This window comes from Maylandia zebra, linkage group LG1, assembly GCF_041146795.1.
Source record: "Maylandia zebra isolate NMK-2024a linkage group LG1, Mzebra_GT3a, whole genome shotgun sequence".
In the NCBI taxonomy this organism is placed as follows: domain Eukaryota; kingdom Metazoa; phylum Chordata; class Actinopteri; order Cichliformes; family Cichlidae; genus Maylandia; species Maylandia zebra.
In genome coordinates this window covers 8,885,653-8,899,944 of record NC_135167.1, presented here as the reverse complement: position 1 = coordinate 8,899,944, position 14,292 = coordinate 8,885,653, and the positions used below count along the sequence as shown (strand labels likewise).

The following is a 14,292-nucleotide window of genomic DNA, read 5'->3' as shown; positions in this document are numbered from 1 at the left end:
GTTGTTTACGGAAACATTGCTTTTAATTTAAACCACTTACTAACCTCAGTTAAAAATGACAACTTAGAGAGCGTAAAGGCAAGAAGTGGTATTTTCCCCAAGATTTGAAATGAAACTCGCACTGTCACTGCGAGGTAAGTAAGGGTTGCAGAGGGATGAAATATTTTCACTCCTGTTCAGGTGCTATAACGTTTTCTTCTATTTTGGAGATTTTTACTGTTTGCTTTTTGTATTTTATTAGTTCACTGGACTTTCTTGTTTCAGTAAGCAGAGTTGCAGGTTTGCTCAGCCTCACCACCATGATGTAGCCAGGGCTTTGCCCCTTCATCTAGGACTCAGCTGAGAGTCATCGAGGGATGAGTTTCAGTGAGAAAGTTAACACCATTTACAAAGAATACTCCAAAATTATCTTCTTTTTTTTTCTAGCTATGAGTCGAAAATGTGTTCTTTTTGGACTGATTTCACTGATAATTCACAATAAGGCAGAATGTTCTCCTCAGACAAACTCACTTTCTTCTGTATCTTGTTTCAGAGCTAGAGATAAAAAGCACAAGTTAGATTTGAAGTACTGTATTGTTGCCTGGCAACAGGACTGAAAACCCAGCAGTGTCTGGGGGTCTCGGTTTCTTTTTTAACTTTCTGTTTGTCCTTACACACACTCTGTAATTGTACCCGGCAGTGGGTTTAAAGTGAAGGAAACACCGTGAAATATATTTAAGGCTCAGGCTGTTTTGTGCATCAAACAGTACTTAACACAATCATGATTTATTCAGAAGCAAGCTGCCTCTCATACAAGTATTATATGTGATCCTTCTGTTTATCAGGAGAATACAAGGAGATTTTGTTACATGTGTCCAAAACGATCATAAAATTAAATTCTAGTTAAACATAGTGCTGACTGACTTGCAGTCCAGATGCTGTTTAGTCCAGTTGTTTGTTTTTCTCTCTAAGCTAAATGGATGCTGTGGAGTCTGGGGATTTGTGGGGAGGAACAGTACAGATGGACTGACCTTTGACCCTTTGTTCCACTGAATAACTAGTTGATTACTGGGTGGCTCATTTGCTCCCAGCAAATAAATCTGGCACTCTGATGCCATCTAGTGGTGTACTGCTTTTTGTTAGTCGCACGCTCACATCATCATTACATACATGTACATATGTATGAGAAAACCGAACATATCTACATATTCTGTGTGAAGATTTTTATTTCAGGAACAAAATTTCGTGTAACAGTAGAGACAGAGTGGGGGCATGCTTCGCTCTGCCTGTCACGACAGTCTAATACAAAAAGCTTTTCCTCTCACAGTGGTAAACGAACAAACGTGGAAACGACAGCATACTAGACAGTCACGATATTCATAATGCGAGAACAAACATACAGAGTGCTTCAGCTCAACTGCGTGGGAGTGACCAGCTGCCACTGCGGGACTCCTGTCCACGCAGCTCCTGAGCTGATAAGATAGATAATACTGTGGAGTCAAGGGGAAGTTATTGAGGTCACTCAGCTCAGGCAAAATTCTTCTTGAGGAAGTTGATTAGTCCGTTGGTGGAGGAGTCGTGGGAGTGAATCTCAGCAGTGTCCTTGAGCTCAGGCTCAATCTTCTTGGCGAGCTGTTTGCCCAGTTCCACTCTAATAATGCGTATGTGAGGGGAGAAGACATAAATACAAGAGATATGATGGGTTCAGTCATGTGTTAATACATTTTGGAAAATCTGCAAAAATGTATCCACAGTGCCTCAATCTGAAAGCTGCACAGTATAACATTAGGCGTCAGACTTCTCTTAAAGCTTGCTTATTTGAGCACAGCAGCCCCTGGTGTTCAAACCTTTGGGTCAGACAATGAGAAGAAAGTTGGCCTAAAGTGGGGGAGAGGCTTGTTTCGGAAAGGGGATGAACGGAGGGGCCTACACCAAGGCATAGTAAATGTTAAATAAGGTTAATTCTGACTGTGAATCATGCAAAATTTCAGCAGAGTCCAGGAATAAACATGTGGAGCTGCGAATTAGCACAAAAGAGAGACTTTTATTAGGAAACTTGTTGTGTATGCTGAAAGAAACAGACTCACCCCCACTGGTCAAAGCTGTTGATCTCCCACATTAATCCCTGGACAAAGATCTTGTGATCATACATTGCTGCAAAAATGGGAAGAATAATCACAAATTCAACAAATGAAATGAAAACAAAGATTGAATTTCTGAAGCAGCACAATAGAGCTGTTCAGAATAAAACCTGCTCAGTTAGTTTCCCATCATAGGTGCAAACACACTGACTGTTACTATGCAACAGTGTGCAACGTCCTGACTGAAGCTCAGCTGGAAATTGCCGCTCTTTGGCTGTTTCAGGAAATTCCCACTGTGTGATCATTACCACCACTGTCTCAGATATCATTTATTATTGTGCAGTCCAGCGCATTTAAAAACAGTGGAAATTATTTCGTAATGTCTCATTTTCAGATAAAACTAACCGGGTTAAATTAGATAATGGTATATGTAGAATTAAATTGATTAAAACGATGTTTAAAAGGACATTAAAGCTTCAAAAGAAATTGTTATTGGTAATGTTACCAATGATAAAACCAGTACAGTGACAAAAGTGGTTTACCTATAAGTACTCCAAGTGTATATGGAGTCAGTTTCTTGAAGATGATTGAGTTGGTTGGTCTGTTTCCCTGGAATACCTGCGGCGATCAAATAGAAACATTTTAGAATACAATTCACTATTTTGCAAAAATGTTTTTTTTAACAAAGTATACATTGCCATGTCCATACATGTCACTGGAGGGCACTGTCCCCCTAACACAAGATATTCATGGAAAGTTTTTGGGGGGGTTAACTTTTTTAGCTGTTACAATGACTTGACTTTAATTTGAACAAAAATCAGAAGTCTAGTTTAGACACAGATGTAAACATGGTACTTAGCTGTCAGGGCTAAAATTAAATGTTTAAGATGGGTTCAAAAGTGGGTCATTGTCATTTCAGTTTAAGTTTCAAGTTTAAATGTCCACCCACCATGTCACCATCTCAGATTTGCTTATTTCTAATAGGCAATTCCTATTCCTATTTGAAACATATCTCGTTACTGGAAGCTTTTATTTATTTATTTTCTTTATTTTGGTGAACTGAACTGAAATGACACAAGTGAATATCTCTCAAGATCTGGAGAGGTCGTGGTGTGTGTTTTATTGTCTTCGCCTTTCCAAGGCGGAACTGGATCTTGATTCCTCGCCTCTGAACCCGCCCTGAACACACACCTGTGGCTCATTTACACTGATGCTGGCAGACTACTTAAGATGGCAAGAGAGACTGCTTCCTTGCTGGATCGTCACACTACCTAGCATCAGTGTAGCCTAGCCTTTTGAGTATTCCTTGTGCTGTCCTAGAGCTCCCTCCTAATGTTGTTTTCCTCTGTGTACAGGCTTTCTAGATTCCCTGCCGGCTGGATTCCTGTGGATGTGTGTGAGTGAGCATGAGCATTTTGGAGTGGACTAGCTGAGTGAGTTGTGGATTGAGTTGAAGAGGAGGGTGCGTGCACCTGCCTTGGACCTTCCCTCCCCTTCAGACCCCCCTCTACTCCCTGGAGCCCCGTGTTATCTGTCTCACTGTATATATGTATATATCCTCACTTGGTGCCACATTGTAAATAAACCCTCACCTTCTCTCTAAAACTTCAAAGTCCTGTGATTGAGTCCTCTGCCTAATAATCTGTGACAATCCCCTCATTTTTTTAAATTGCAAATACATATGTCTTTGGGGTTTTAGTACAAAGCTGGATCGAAATTTAATTTGAAACCAGTGTGATTGGACAGGCAGATGATAGAGGATGACATTTAAAAAAAAACAAATATTAAAACATGAATGAAATTCTGTTTTTAATGCAGTTAACTCTGGTTTTCTGTTGCAAAATAAGCTTACTGGCTTGTGGACAGTCAAAACTGAGTTTTTTTTCACAAGCTAGGGTGTTGCTAGTACATTATAGCAAGAAGGTTCAGAGTTTGATTCTCCTGGTTGTGTGAGGAGTTTGAAGATGCACTTAAATGGTTTCTGAAAAAGTCTGCATCCTTGATTCAGACTGTGTTTGTTTGCGGTCCTCTTTGGATGAGATACATATAAGCTAAATCATCAAAGAAGTCAAAGGCAATTTATTCTTCAAATAAAATCAATAAATGCCTCCATTGTCAGACCATGGTCATATTTAACCTTTAAAAAAAACAAACTCCAGTGCATTTCAGCAAAAAAGCCTTCAGTAAGCCTCCAGGGTTATTTGAAAAAGAGAGTGCTTTGAACTTCTTTGATGTTTTAGAGTTTGCAAATGTAGCGAGAAGAAAAGGTGTATTTTCATTTTTCAGCCAACGTTAGACATAAAGAGAGATGTGGTTTTTTTTGTTTTTTTTTTAGATGTCTTTTCACTTTTCAAAGTGACACAGTTGTCTTCAACATCTGTTTACAGAGTTTTTACTGGGTGAGTCTCTCTAACCTGCTGTCAAAAACAATTTGCAATCGGGTTTGTAAAAGCAACATGACAGGGAGCTCTCCTCTTAAGTTTAGGTTTTAGTTTGTTGCTGTTACATGCTATCAGCAGCGCAGCAGGTTCATTATCTTTGATAAGGTAGTTTCTCTTTATTCTACGTACTTTGTGTGGTAGGATTTTCTCCAGAGCCTCCCCACTCAGGCCGCTTGCCTCCAGCTCCCTCTTGGCCTCTTCGGTAGTCTTACCTTTCATCAGAGCCTCTGTCTGAGCCAGGAAGTTGGCCAACAGGATCTACAGTCAAATGAAACAGGCAGTTTTAGATAGTGTATTTCCTACATGATTAACAAACAGATAAGTAACAAATTAAAATAATATATTTAAAATGTCTCAGTATCTGGAACTGAAAGAATTCAGCACCATTCTTCTAAAAGATACTCCCTCATTTCTGGGACACATCAGTCCAAAATCTCCTGTACTTGTTTAGCTGGCCCTCGTGCCCTTCGAATTGGGGCATAGTGATCCTGAAACTGATTTCTCCCATAAATATTCTTTAGAATAAAGGTGATCACTCAGAGCAACTTTTCATTGATTTGCGCTGACCCTTTTTTCTAAGGACATGAGTGGAATCAAACCATTTTACAAAAATGCACAGCATAAAAGAACCAACAAATCCACCGCAAATATCAAAAGTTCAATTTGTTGCTGCGTCTTTAAATAGATGTTGGCATAAACTGGTTTGACCACTATGACAAATTAGAAGGAAGCAGAAAATAAATTGAAGGTCAGTGGCTTGCACCTCAGCTCCAGTGCGCAGCTCTTGTTCTGATGCTAATGTCGGAGGTCTGACAATCACCTCAAGGTGCCAGTGCAATATCATATATGTTGCCAAATAACTTGTCTTGGAGCTTTGAGAAAATGCCCACAAAAGTTATATCAGAACATGCAGCTCTCTTGGGAATAGTTTATTGTGACTTTTCGTAGCTATTTGTTACACTGATTTTAATAATTTCTAATCCCACCCCAAGCTCTACCTCTCGGACAAACCTTATCATAAAACCATCATTTGAAGTTTATGCTTTGGACTTTCATCTCACAAATCCAACAAGCAGCCTCCGCCAACCACCGTTTAAAACAATTAAAAACAGCTCTAATATTGGTCTCTTTATCTAGCTTTATTAAATCTACTAACATTATGCATCCTATTAGCTTGTATGTGTTGCTGAAAAGGTGGTGTATTGGCATGCTTGAGATTTTTTCAGAAAAGTAGTGCTTACGGTTGACTGTGAAATATCTAGGAGGAAAGAAATTCCACAAACTATCCTGTAGCAACAGTGGAATCCTATTATAGTACCACATTTCAAGTCAGTGAATTCTTTCACAAATATTTATATAAGTAGACTGCATGGCTAGGTGCTTACAGGGAAACTAAAAGCACTGTAATTTTAAGATTAAGCGGTATGGCTGAATACTTTTGTCTATACAGTCTAGTAGAGTAGTCTAGGATGTGGTCAAACTCATTTAATATCCTAAACAAGAGACAGACTTCGCAATATCTGCATAAATGCTGCTTTAGACAGATACCTTTCTAACATCAGTGATACCTTGTGGTGCAGGTTGTCTCTGATTGGATGCTGTGATTGAGCTGGAATCAGGAAGTCACAAGGCACCATTCGAGTTCCTGAAATGAACATGTTGAGTCGCATTAGTGACAAACTTAACCAGGTAGCAAACTGGATTAAAGTCCTTTAGTCTGTGGGCTACATGCAGCTCAATTTGATCCTGGACCATTAAGATAATTCCAGTTCTTTAACTGTATATAAGTTTACTCTGAAGAGTTTCACCTGCACTGAAACCATAATATTTTTAAATGAAAACACACCTTATCACTTTCCCTCACAAATTTTGCTAGACAATAGAAATGTATATTTCTTGGTAAATTATTATTTTTTTCTTATATGCTGAGTGATACAAACAGAAATAATCACCAGCCTGAGGTGTCTTAAGACAACTGACAGCAATTTCAGTGATATGGCTCAGATTTCCACATTCACTGAGTCTGTTAATTACATGTAACTAAACTACAATAGTATATACTGTTTTTATGATTCAACAACTCACCAACCTCCAGAAATACTTTAATGTACTGGTTTTTGTACACAGTCTACATATTTGACAACCCAGGACCAGAAAAAGACCAGCTGAATCAAATGTCTGTTGCTGCTCCCAGGTGGAGTTACCTTGGTGGATGAGCTGGTAGAAGGCATGCTGTCCATTTGTTCCAGGCTCTCCCCAGACTATTGGCCCAGTGTGGTAGTTCACACGTGTCCCATGATTAGTAATGTACTTTCCATTTGACTCCATGTCACCCTAGACAACAAACACTCTCAATATACAATGACTCACTTATATTATTAAAATAATCTATCAACTCTATAAGTTGATTTAAAATAATGTTTTGGATCACTTCTGCATTGTGGGGACAGACCTGTTGGAAGTAGGCAGTGAAACGGTGCATATACTGGTCATAGGGCAGCATAGCCTGGGTCTCAGCGTGGAAAAAGTTGATGTACCAAATGCCCAACAGAGCCAACAGGATGGGAGCGTTCTTATCCAGGGGAGCAGTACGGAAGTGCTTGTCCTATATATGAAAGGGTAAACCTAATTTACCTTTGTTTTCTGTATCATTCTTTAGGGAAAAAATCATAACAATAATTTTCAATATCAGGCAGGTGAAGAAGTGACACTTTGAACATCTCATTATGGTGTACCCACCATCCAGTGTGCTCCTGACAGAAGCTTCTCAAAGTTGTCAAAGCCTGGAGATCAGATGCACAAGAAAAGTTAAGTGATTGTGTAGACTTTTAGCACTGTACTTGGGATGAATATGATTGCTGGTCCACACATATAAGTTTTCATATATGTTTTAGCAATGATTTTAGATACTGACATAAAAATGCAAATATTTCTCCTCAGGATGGACCCAAGTAACCTTGGTATTCCTGTAGTTTAAGCCCCAGCGAGCTCCCTGAAATGTGTGGGTGTGTTTACTGTACATACCAATGTGCAGGGCAATAGCCATTCCAATTGCAGACCACAGGGAGAAACGACCACCAACCCACTACAAGAAAACACACAAAAATTATACAATGTTTTGTCCCATTTTAATAAAAGGAAGCCAAGGTTATGCACATATGCAATTAAAATAAACACCACACTTGATCTTTATAGCTTTGTTAAATAGTAGCAAGAAATGTATGATTTGCCTCTCAGCCTGGCTGGGGGGCTTCTTTGCCTCCCTCCTGCTGTGTGCCCAGCCTGGAGGCTACGGTCTGTGACCGGCTCCCGGTGCAGACGGCTCCCTGTTATAGTGTTTCCTCACTTGGCACATGTGTACCCAGCCCAATTTTACTCTTTAAGTGTGCATGTGTGCGTGTGTGTGTGTGTGTGGGGGGGGGGGGATATGTGTGTATTCACATTGTTTATGTTAATGAGAGTGTGGGGAGTGAGTTGGAGGGTGGGGTGGGCTGCTTTTAACCATGTAAAGCACTTTGTGCTACATTTTTTTTTTGTATGAAAAGTGCTTTATAAATAAAGATTGATTGATTGATTGATTGCTTCAGTCTTAAATCTTTTCCAAAAGTTCTTTTAGGCATTTTTTCTCCCTTCTTCTCTCTTTTGGACTGAAAATACTGTAGACTAGAGGCGGACAATACATTTTTCCAAGGGGCCACATGAGAAACTGGGACTGATGTCGAGGGCCACATCAATAAGCTTAACTCAGTTTCATTTGATTTTAATTTTAGCTCTTTATAAGCTTATTGTGGCAGCCCTCTATAACAGTCCCAGTCTCCCATGTGCCCCTTTGGGAAAATTGATTGCCCACCTTTGCTGTAGATTTTGTGCATGCAGCCATTTTCTCCTGACATAAAGGCCACATTATAGCTGTTACCTTTAAAATACCAACAATGTAACTAAATGCAACTCTCTGACCTTTGATGCAACTCAGCCTTTACAGTAACCTCTGCAAGAGAGAAGGTCACTACCAATAATAACTGAGACTGAAGAGAGAGGCTTCTGATTACCCGGCAGCTGCTGTTCAGAGAGTCTGTCTCACCTACTTCACAGGTCAAAAGTCTGCTTTATTTATAGCTTCTACTCTCGCTCCATGGCACCGTGTGGACATGAAAAACCTGCATACAGTGTGTGTGTTTTAAAGCTCAAAGGGCACTCACGTCCCAGAACTCGAACATGTTCTCTGTGTCGATGCCAAAGTCTTTCACTTTGGGCTGAAGGGGAGACAGAGAAAAACAGAAAAGTTAGTATTAGAATGTGTAGATGCAGCGAGAGGCTTATTAACCCTGAAAAAAATTTGGTACAACTTACACCATTGGTGGAAAGAGCCACAAAGTGTTTGGCGACAGCAGCTTTCTGTTGAAACATATCAAATTTATAATTAAGAAAGACATCCTTTTAGTGTAGTAATGAAACTGTGCTGTGCAGGATTGCTGCAAACTCACATCTTTGGCATGTTCGAGGAACCAAGCTTTGGCCGACTCAGCATTTGTAATTGTCTCTTGTGTGGTGAATGTCTGTATATATAGGAATACACATATATTCATGCAGCAATTTATAAGGAACTTTCTGTCTGTGCTTGAAGATTTAGCAATAAATAAATAAATATTCCTCATTTCTTCATGAACATGCTACCTTGGATGCAATGATGAAGAGGGTTGTCTCAGGGTTGAGCTGTGCCAGGGTTTTGGCGATGTGGGTGCCATCAATATTGGACACAAACCACACACGAGGTCCATCTTTTGAGTACGGCTTCAGGGCCTCAGTTACCATCAGGGGGCCCTACAGGTCATGGTAAGGAAAAAAAAAAGTCAGGCCTATTTGTGTTATTATTAATATATGTAAGATTAACAGATCTTTCAAGCTAATCCACTCACAAGATCAGATCCTCCAATTCCAACATTAACAACATCAGTGATGGCCTTCCCTGTGTAGCCCTTCCACTCGCCACTGCGAACTTTCTGCAACACATAAATCGCAAACATTATTTTTGTGGGTCTATAAACTGCTGATAGCTGCATCAAAAAATTCATGAGCAGGGCTACAAAACTGACATAGTGAATTGTTTAAACAGTTCTGTGGAAGAGCTTTTGTTGTGATTTTGTGCCTTTATTTTTGGGTTCACTCACATGACAGAAACCCTTCATTTTCTCCAGAACCTTATTAACGTCTGGCATTACATCCTTCCCATCCACCATGATGGGAGTGTTGGAACGGTTCCTCAGAGCCACATGGAGCACAGCACGGCCCTTCATTTCCACAGCACCAGGAGATAAATGTTAATATACACAGACTCTTACTATCAGCACTGAAGCACTGGGTATTTTTCTGCTGGCTGCTTACACTGCTCGTGAATGAGAAGTGAATGGGTTTTTCAGCTTGCATTTACTGTACTTAGTGTTCATTTTTAAGAGAAATAAAAGAAAGAGTGTTAAGCGAAGTTATGACTGTTTAACAACGAGCACCTCAGTGAAGTTTATCTTCTCTCCAGTAAACATCTTCTCTCTGGCAGCCTCAATGCCTCTTGACTTGGCCTAATGAAACAATAAATATGAATGCTATGTCAGTAACAATTTGGGAAGTTTTAAACTTATGAGCAGTCCTTCAAAGAAACACAACTTAAGTGAAGATGAAACTTGTATCTGATGAACTGACCCCCACTTTCTGCTTGATGAAAGGATTGATTGGCTAATGATTCGGTAATTAATATAAACAGTTTAAAGGCCACAGATCATTTAAATGTAAATTGAATTACCAGGTCAACCAACATTTTCATAACGTCCTCTGTGATGAGGTTCTTGGAGTAATCCAGAAGAATGTCTCCATCCTCAGTTTTCAGTGTGAGGCTATCGGAGACAAGATGAGGATATTTTCTGAGTATCAGTATCCAGACAAAAACTATCATTTTGTCGTTGTGTTGAGGTTTGACATGTGTGTAATGAAGCCACACAGAGGTCTGTTATGTGAACATGTCAACAGATGATAAAACAGAATTAACATTAACTTACCAAATACATCAAACATATCTAAATGTATTCTGTTCTTGTTTTATACCTGAGCTTGTTGAATCTCTCCTTGTCAGCCTCAAACATGTGCCTCATGTTGAGGCCCAGGGCGTGGGCTGTGTACCACTCCTGCAACTTTTGAAAGTTGGGGTCCTGAGTAAGTCCCATGCTGTCCAGAGAGGGGGGCTTGCTGTGCTCCACTGTGCTCAACTATCTTGGCTGAGTGCGACTGAGCAGGTCAGAGAGAGAGCTTTTTGAAGGGCACAGTCTAGATCTAAACTTGCCCCTCCTACAAGAGACATATAATATCCATGACCTGAGCGTGTCACACTTGCCCACTGTCTTGCAGGGTTTGAGTGCATGTAGTTCACTGTGCCACACGGATCATCACACAGGTCAGACAATGTGTTGTACCTTTTCTTATTTTTCTCTTAAATGGTTATACAGTAGTCAAATAGCCAAAAATGGCCACAGTTTAAAATAAGATCAGTGATGACATAATCACTGTAAGTCTCCAATTTCTTTTCACTTGTTCTGTATCTGTGAAATTTCAGTGAGAGTGGACATCTCTAATATGCCCATCTCAGAGACAAAGAGCACAGCAGTGAGCACAGCAGCCCCTTCCAACTTCTGTTTGTGAGGGGAAGCCAGTCACAAAAAATGGAAGGTGGCCATAAATGTTAAGACTCAGTTAAGTTAAAACTCAGTTCATACTCATTTAAAACTGAGTATAAGGGTTGCATTTATGCCCAAGGCAAAGAAGAATTATATGAACGCAACAACTTTTCATTTTGTAATGAACTACTAATTTACATTTAGTAATATTCTTCTCCAACTATATGTGGGGAAAAAGGAAACATCCAAACTATAGACTAAGCTTTTCTCGCAGGTTTCTCATCCAAACCTGCATTGTAGTACGCTGCACTGAAGTCCAAAAACAAGCATATTGGCTTGTTACTAGTTATGCCTTATTTAGCATTACTGTTCTACAGCTAGTAAAAAAAGACAAGCGACCATTTATGCTCAGCTAGTTCTTGGTAAATGTGTGTAACATAATGTGTTTTAATATGCTTGATTTCAGTACGTGCATATTTTATGTAACACATAGCGATTAAATCAGTTGACCTAACAGTGCAAATTGTGGCTCCTCTTTAATTATCTAAATCTGAAAGTTGTAACCCTTGTTGAGACACTGCAGATCCAGATCAAGTGCAGGCGGTATCCTTTAAAGCTGTGCAGGTGTCTGCTACCTGGAGAGGTTGCATTGTTAAAGACAAGTTTGAGACCTTAGCGCCCCCAAGTGTTCTTATTTAAGCATGAAGTACAAGATGTAACATTCTCTAACAAACATTAGGGGGCGAGAAAACCTTATCCAGAAGCAGCATTAAATTGTGCTGGATTTTATTTCGTCTTAATCTTCATTCCATGTAGTCACAAACCCGTTCTACACTTCAAGCAAAAGATATAATGCGATTTTTTCTCAGCTCACTATTTGGGTTCCCTTTCATTTGAATAACTAGGTTTCCCTACTTTTTCAATCATGATGTTTGATGCTTTCCATGTTTATTCTTACTTCGTGCCTTTGACTATATTGGTTATATTTATGTTATTTATAGTTATCGTTATTATTTATATTAGTTAGAGTTATATTACAAGAATCAAAATTGAAGTGTAAGGTTTAGAAACTAAATTAAACAATATGGTAACGCAATCTTATATTATTTTTAAATGGTATTTAAGGCGGTGTTGTAGGAAGACAAAATATCCGGTTGTTCAGTCTGACGTCACTAGCCGTGTCTGGGTCTAAACTCCGCTGCAGGTCCATATATCAAACGATCACTATGGCATTATTGAGAGTTGAAAAACTGTCTAAAGTCTTTCATCTTTAATAAAATGATCAGCGTTCTGCTCTACCAGGTGTAACAATTGAGTTTAACATCCAGGCATCCATGAAAACGGAATTTATGACATTTAACGGAGTTAGAAGTTAGCAGGGAGTTAGCTCGCTAGCTTCTATCTAAATACAATATAGCATGTCCTGACTGCGGGGTTTTGAAAACAAATTAAAACGTACATCTCTGTTATCACTTCCAGCATAAATGAAGACAGAAAACTAAACAGCAGTGACGTTTGTAGGGTTACTGAAGTTGGGCTAGCTGGTATATAATGATGTGCTACGTGACCGCTAGCGACACAGCTGTGTTAGCATAATATAAACAAGCTAACTTTTTTTCCACTCGATAAAAGTTAACGTGAGTGTTCTCAGTGGTCAGAAACAAATGTAATCGCATGGCAGGATGCTGTAAAAGGACCAAACTTCAGCCAGGAGAACAACTGAGATAATCCATCCACAATACGAGGTTAGTCATTCATATACTGCTGCATGGGCTGGGCTGTAGTTACATCCTAAGGTTTTAAAAACTGAGCTTAAATAAATGATTAGCGGTAATAAAAGCCGAGGGAGGTCAGTGATCACTGACTGTTTTAGGAGCTTTTTGAGATCAAACAGAAGAAAATACATAACATTAAACATGTTAACAACACAAAAGCCATATTAAACGCAGACTACTTTAGACCCGGAAGTAGGAGTCGTCGCGTCATCACTGAACAACCGGTATCTGATAAAATATTGCTGATTGACGGTTTTATTGTGAAAGTCTCAGCGGAAGTGTGAGTTTATTGACTTGGTTTTGATAGTGGTCACACAGACAGGGAATTCGCTGTCAAGAGGGTGGATGCCTAGAGCTGGTAAGCGATGCTTTGATTAACTGAACGCGTACTGTAATAATTTTCTTGTGTTTCACGGGAGCTTGTTTTGTCTTGGCCGCGGTAGTCCCGGCTGTTTTGAGTCTGTGGTGGAGCAGCACCGGGCCGCTTACGTTAGCTGGTGCTTTCTAGCAGCGCTTACAGTCGTGTCGCAGAGAGCTAGCTGGTTTGCTAACGCTAGCTCGCTTAGCTGTGTAGCTAGCTTGATTAGTACTGATGTGTCCATTATCGGACGCACCTTTATTTGACGTGCTTATTTTTCTAAGTCGTGTTAAGCAAAATAATGCAACCCCATAATCGCTAAGACAAGTGTTTTCAGTGAAGGCTCCAGAAGGACTTGACATATTTGTGCAACTGAACGCTCGTATGTACACAAGCCCAATTTCATGTGTGCTGATAAAGCGCATCCGCCTCGGCTAGCGAAGGAGGAGAGGTGGGTTGACGCTGTCGTTTGTTTCTGTTAACACTGCCCCTTGTTTATATCTGTGCACGATGCTTCAGATTTGATCATCGTCTTGACACTCTTACGTGCGAGATTGATGTAACAAGCCTTAAGCTTTTGTAATAACCTGGATTGACTGCGTGTCCGATAACGGACCTGGGCGTTCTCGGTTTGAAGTTACGCGCTGCAGTCGGTGATCATCCGCCGCACAAAGATGGAATGCAGGCTAACGTTAGAGACAAGCTGGCGACACGGACGTTATTTACGGTTCCTCTGGCTACATACTTGTTTCTGTGCCTTTCTGTGCTCCGGCTTGCTAGCTAACACGAAAGCGAGCGTCTGGTTCTAAGTGGCAGGCGGCTGAGTGTCAAAGACCGGGGAAAGCAAGGGACCTAGTGTGCTGGGTACCCACCGGGGGTGGCATTTCCCCGTCATTCGCTTATCCAGCGTTTGGCGTGTTGATGCCGCGAAAGGCTTTCCGGCGACACCGCGTTTAGGGCGTTAAAAGGCCGTATTAATAGCTGCGACATAGTGTTCCC

The 14,292-nt window shown here is 40.2% G+C and overlaps 2 protein-coding genes across 3 annotated transcripts in view; one reads left to right on the top strand and one right to left on the bottom strand.

Annotated features, from left to right (window-relative positions):
- Positions 1-1,187: 1,187 nt before the first annotated feature.
- gpib (glucose-6-phosphate isomerase b) lies at positions 1,188-10,780 on the bottom strand. Its single transcript, XM_004539709.3, has 18 exons — positions 10,595-10,780; positions 10,296-10,386; positions 10,006-10,074; positions 9,670-9,789; positions 9,418-9,501; positions 9,176-9,322; positions 8,986-9,057; positions 8,852-8,896; positions 8,701-8,754; positions 7,526-7,586; positions 7,241-7,284; positions 6,954-7,106; positions 6,706-6,835; positions 6,070-6,146; positions 4,631-4,759; positions 2,603-2,678; positions 2,067-2,133; positions 1,188-1,630 (listed from the first exon to the last, which is right to left on the bottom strand). Exons 1-18 carry the CDS (start codon positions 10,711-10,713, stop codon positions 1,507-1,509), a joined length of 1,662 nt encoding a protein of 553 aa, XP_004539766.2. The 5' UTR covers positions 10,714-10,780; the 3' UTR covers positions 1,188-1,506.
- Positions 10,781-13,169: 2,389 nt separating this feature from the next.
- garre1 (granule associated Rac and RHOG effector 1) overlaps positions 13,170-14,292 on the top strand; it is a 42,518-nt gene continuing 41,395 nt past the window's right edge. For both annotated transcript variants that reach the window (XM_004539711.4, XM_076875060.1), the window contains exon 1: positions 13,170-13,293. The gene's annotated coding sequence lies outside the window, so the exon portion shown is untranslated. The remainder of the gene's footprint in view (positions 13,294-14,292) is intronic.